At 44.4% G+C, this 4,946-nt stretch overlaps 1 protein-coding gene across 1 annotated transcript; it reads right to left on the reverse strand.

Moving 5' to 3' along the window:
• Window positions 1-1,647: 1,647 nt before the first annotated feature.
• LOC147270438 (uncharacterized) lies at window positions 1,648-4,581 on the reverse strand. The gene is made up of 4 exons (XM_086205192.1): window positions 3,829-4,581; window positions 3,555-3,710; window positions 3,253-3,347; window positions 1,648-1,968 (listed from the first exon to the last, which is right to left on the reverse strand). The coding sequence occupies exons 1-4, from the start codon at window positions 4,579-4,581 to the stop codon at window positions 1,689-1,691; spliced, it is 1,284 nt and encodes a 427-aa protein (XP_086061318.1). The 3' UTR covers window positions 1,648-1,688.
• Between the last annotated feature and the right edge of the window lie 365 nt (window positions 4,582-4,946).

A 4,946-nucleotide genomic window follows, 5' to 3' on the forward strand; every position in this document is an offset into this window, starting at 1 on the left:
AACCATAGCAACCTAGAGGCATCGCTGCTGGACCGTGACAACAGACGGTTTCAGAACTAAAGATAAGAAGAAGAGAGAACTCACCGTTCCTAAGTTTCAACAGCCAAAATAAAAGCAGCTTTGGAAAGTTTGAAAAACCACCAGAATGAACACTTGTTGGTTCATCTGGTTTGGTTTCACTGAAGCCAAACACAAGATCCAGATTCTCATGATCTTTGTGTCTGCCTTGACCAACGGTGTGAGAGAGAGAGAGATTTTTAATTTTTTAAAATCCATTTTATTTGCTGCTCTTATATATTAAAGCATTTCACTGTGTACTTTGAATGATCACATTCTCAACAAAATCACCCTTCCTTTCAATCAAAAGATCAGTTTATAGACACTCATGCTGAACGATACACACATGGACCTACACAGACATGAACCTATGTACACTGTAAAAAACCACCTATAGTATTTACCCAATAAATCTGAGGTACATTTGCACTCTTTATTTAGGTAGATTTAATGACATATTTTAGGTATAAAGTACCTCAAATAAAAAGCTATGACATACTAAAATAAATTGAGTAAAGTTCACCTCACATTCCGCTGTACATTCAACTACTAATTACTCAATGAAATTGGGTAGTATTTACTCTTGATTGTTAGTACTACTACACTAGTTACTTAATAATTATTATTCAAAATTGATTATTATGAGTAAATAAACATTAATTATTCAAGGAAGGTAAGATTGACCTCAAAAAACTTGCTTCAGACAAACAGGTGAAAATGTCAATGTTTTTAATGAACAAAAAGTTTAAAAGCAGACACAACATAAAGGGAGCCTTTGTCCATATTTCCAAAAGGTGTGTGGTCCTGCATCACAGAGCACTGATGTGGAAGGACAGGAGATGACATAAAATAGACTGTGAACATTCAGAAGCTATCGGCTTTATTCTTGAAATCATCGAACTGAAATCATGAACGGTGACAAACACTGGTTCAGAGGCTGCTGTGACTTCACTTCATCCTGGTCTTTATCTTCAAACATGCTCCTAAATACATTTTACAGTCGACCATTTTCAGTCATAAATGTGAAGGAAACTATGTCATAGCGGGCATTTCTCTCAGATGCAACAGACAACATAGTGGAGAACTATAAAGCATCAAACATCAGCAGATGATCAGTCTTTAAGGTAGAAACTGGTGCATGGAAGCGGCCGTGTGATTGATGCTTCTTTAACTAAAGGAACAGCTCATGTTTTCCAGCTGAACAAACGAAGCCCACCGTCACCTCACTGTAACGGAGAGAGTAAAGAGACGAGAAGAGAGAGGGAATAGAAATCTGCTGAGAGGAAGAGTGGTTCAACGATGGAGAAGCTGCTTTTAGAGTGTTAAAGCAGGAGTCCCCAATCATGTCCCATGGAGGGCCGAGTGTGCAGGTTTTCATTCCAACCACTCGCGACACCATCGACCAGAGACCAAGAGAACTAATTAGAAAAAAGAAAGAAAAGAAAACAAGGAAAAGAAAAAAGGCAAATCTGTTGGAGTCTTTTTTTAAATATTGTATCTGTTTGCAATTTTTTTTGTTTTTGATGGCTTGATTTTTTTTGGGGGGGGGGGATTGCTTGAAAAAGAAACCAAAAAAGCTCCATTCTCTCAGCCCCCCATGGCACATGATGGGGACCCCTGATGTAAATAGTTCATTCCATTAGCTTGGTTTTGAGGGTGTGGACCTTCTTGAACAGCTTTGCTCCATCAAGCTCCAAGAAGAGTTTCTGGAATACTTGGAAGGTATTTTGGAGTGTTTTGGGATACTCAAGGTTCAGGGCACAGATCAAGCCCATCAACAGCATGCAGGCGTTGGTTGGGTTTCCACACCCAGCCAGAACTTGGTTGCCCTCAATCACAACTGACACTTCTGCGGGATCCTCCTCAGCCATGACATTATGGACCAGGATCACCTTCATCGTTTGTTCTGTGGTCCTCACATGAGTCCTCCATGTTAAAAAGGAATAAGAAAAAGCATGTGATTTTTTAATTTAAGGGTGTATATATATGGGAGGAGAGAGGAGAGATGGGAGAAGAGGAGAGAGGAGAGATGGGAGAAGAGGAGAGAGGAGAGATGGGAGAAGAGGAGAGAGGAGAGATGGGAGAAGAGGAGAGAGGAGAGATGGGAGAAGAGGAGAGAGGAGAGATGGGAGAAGAGGAGAGAGCAGAGATGAGAGAAGAGGAGAGAGGAGAGATGGGAGAAGAGGAGAGAGGAGAGCAGAGATGAGAGAAGAGAGAGGAGAGCAGAGATGGGAGAAGAGGAGAGAGGAGAGCAGAGATGGGAGAAGAGGAGAGAGGAGAGAGCAGAGATGAGAGAAGAGGAGAGCAGAGATGAGAGAAGAGGAGAGATGAGAGAAGAGAGAGGAGAGGAGAGATGGGAGAAGAGGAGAGAGGAGAGCAGAGATGGGCGAAGAGGAGAGAGGAGAGCAGAGATGAGAGAAGAGGAGAGAGGAGAGCAGAGATGAGAGAAGAGGAGAGATGAGAGAAGAGGAGAGAGGAGGGGAGAGATGGGAGAAGAGGAGAGATGAGAGAAGAGGAGAGAGCAGAGCAGAGATGAGAGAAGAGGAGAGATGGGAGGAGAGGAGAGAGGAGAGCAGAGATGGGAGAAGAGGAGAGAGCAGAGGAGAGATGGGAGAAGAGGAGAGAGGAGAGCAGAGATGAGAGAAGAGGAGAGAGGAGAGATGAGAGAAGAGGAGAGAGGAGAGATGGGAGAAGAGGAGAGAGGAGGGGAGAGATGGGAGAAGAGGAGAGAGGAGAGCAGAGATGAGAGAAGAGGAGAGATGGGAGGAGAGAGGAGAGCAGAGATGGGAGAAGAGGAGAGAGCAGAGGAGAGATGGGAGAAGAGGAGAGAGGAGAGCAGAGATGAGAGAAGAGGAGAGAGGAGAGACGAGAGAAGAGGAGAGGAGGGGAGAGATGGGAGAAGAGGAGAGAGGAGAGCAGAGATGAGAGAAGAGGAGAGAGGAGAGAAGAGGAGAGCAGAGATGAGAGGAGATGAGAGAAGAGGAGAGCAGAGATGAGAGAAGAGGAGAGAGCAGAGATGGGAGAAGAGGAGAGAGGAGAGCAGAGATGAGAGAAGAGGAGAGAGCAGAGCAGAGATGAGAGAAGAGGAGAGAGGAGGGGAGAGATGAGAGGAGAAAAGATAACAGAGGAGAGGAGGTAGGGGAGGAGGGAAAGCAGGTAAAGGAGGCCAGTCAGCCATCAGTCACTTCCCAACATACCTGGCAGTCTTGGAAGAGCTCTTCTTGCCTGTCCCCAAGATGACTGATGAGGCAGCGGAGAACTCCATCCCTCTTCTGGTAAATGCTCTGAGACTGTGAGGAGATCCATTTATTAAATACACATTTACATGCCCTTACACTGAAGGCACTTTTTCACACACAGTATTTGACACTTCACCGATTTTATGATGAACTCTTGGTTAGAGCTTTCACTTCATGGATGACAATGCAAATGTTTCAAATGATCTCACTTCTATTTCACTTCAATCACATCTTGCTCATTCCTCAAAGCAAACATACCTCATTTATAGAGTCCAGCAGAGGACGCATCTTGGAACCAGTAGCTCCTCCTTTTGCACGCATCAGCTGCAGAAGACGGGGTGTGTACCCATCAAGTTTAAGCATGAATGTCCCCTCCAAGGACATTGTCGTTATACGACGGAACTCTTCTTTGATGTGGTGAACGAGTCAATGAACAGTGTACGAAACGTTCAATGGCAGACACCAGACATCAAAGTTAAAGTAAACAAATGAATGTTTCTTGGTGGAGAGAAAGATGATCAAACATTCTCACCTGAGCCTCACTGAATAATGCGGGCCACCTTTCTTTGAAGACACTGATGGATGGGCTGAGGGTCACCACTTCGACTCTTCGACTTGAAAAGGTTTTGGACATTTTTTCTGCGATTGTCTTTGCATTATTCTTCTTTTTTATTTCACTGATCAATTCAAGTCTCTCATTCTCCAACGGGTCTTCATCTTCTCCAGCAGGATGCGGAGGGAGATCATTTACCTCGGCTTTCTTTGGCTTTTTCACATTTTTAGCGGGACCTTTACCGTCTGGATGCTTCCTCCTTAATGTGTTGACTTCTACTTCAGGATAGGCATATTTTGGTGACTCTAGCTTGGCACGGTAATTGTGCATTTGGTACTTGATGCGCTGCTGCCAGCCGTATAACCCAGCAAACGATCCCGGCTCCTGAAGGCATGGAAACTTCTGAACAAGGGCTTCAGACACTGAGGTTGTTTGCTCATTTGTGGGGTATGCAGTGACAGAGAAAATTACTTTTGAAAGGTCATGCATTATTGCTGATTTCACACTTGCATCTCGGAAGTGTATTCCAGTGTCTTGATAAGACTTGTTTGCATCTGCAAGGATAAGCTCAACATCACGGGAAAACTGTGGAATTTTAAATGGCACTGGCCATGGAGCAGAGCGGCATGAACCAGGGAGAATGATGGTGTCTTTGAGCTGGACGATGCACAGACACTTGAGAGGATGGATCAGGATCTCCCGGATGGGTGTCAAATTCACTTTTACTCTCATGAGTGGTGTCCAGTGAGCTCACTGTTGAGGACAGTCCTGATTCATCCAGTGGTAGTGGGTGTAGGTCAAGGGTGATCAGTGGTTCTTTTCTTACCACTTTCACAGTGGCCTTGTGGTGCAGATCCGCAGTTGAGGTAAGAGTAAAAAAATGGTTCCCAAAGTCTTCGTCTTCATATAATAGTCCAAATTCCCCATGTAACTGGAAAGTTTTACCAACAACTGAAACAAGGTCTTCCACTGTATGAGGCATTCCTGCCGGAAGCATCAGCTTCTGTATGTTTTGTTCTTCTATTAGGACTCGTAACCGGACCGCCATTGTTGTTGGGAAGTGTTGTCCTCAGCTGTATTGACAGATAACCTAAAGA

This window comes from Aulostomus chinensis, chromosome 1, assembly GCF_037954235.1.
Source record: "Aulostomus chinensis isolate RoL2024-O1b breed Wild chromosome 1, RoL_Achi_v1.0, whole genome shotgun sequence".
NCBI classification, from domain to species: domain Eukaryota; kingdom Metazoa; phylum Chordata; class Actinopteri; order Syngnathiformes; family Aulostomidae; genus Aulostomus; species Aulostomus chinensis.

What these genes read in the sequence shown, in the direction of transcription:
- LOC147270438 (XM_086205192.1), bottom strand. Translation starts at nt 4,581, where the DNA reads ATGAGAGTAAAAGTGAATTTGACACCCATCCGGGAGATCCTGATCCAT. An exon ending in CATTATTCAGTGAGGCTCAG is followed by an intron (nt 3,711 to 3,828) that starts GTGAGAATGTTT and finishes CTCGTTCACCAC; the next exon opens with ATCAAAGAAGAGTTCCGTCG. An exon ending in TGCTGGACTCTATAAATGAG is followed by an intron (nt 3,348 to 3,554) that starts GTATGTTTGCTT and finishes ATCTCCTCACAG; the next exon opens with TCTCAGAGCATTTACCAGAA.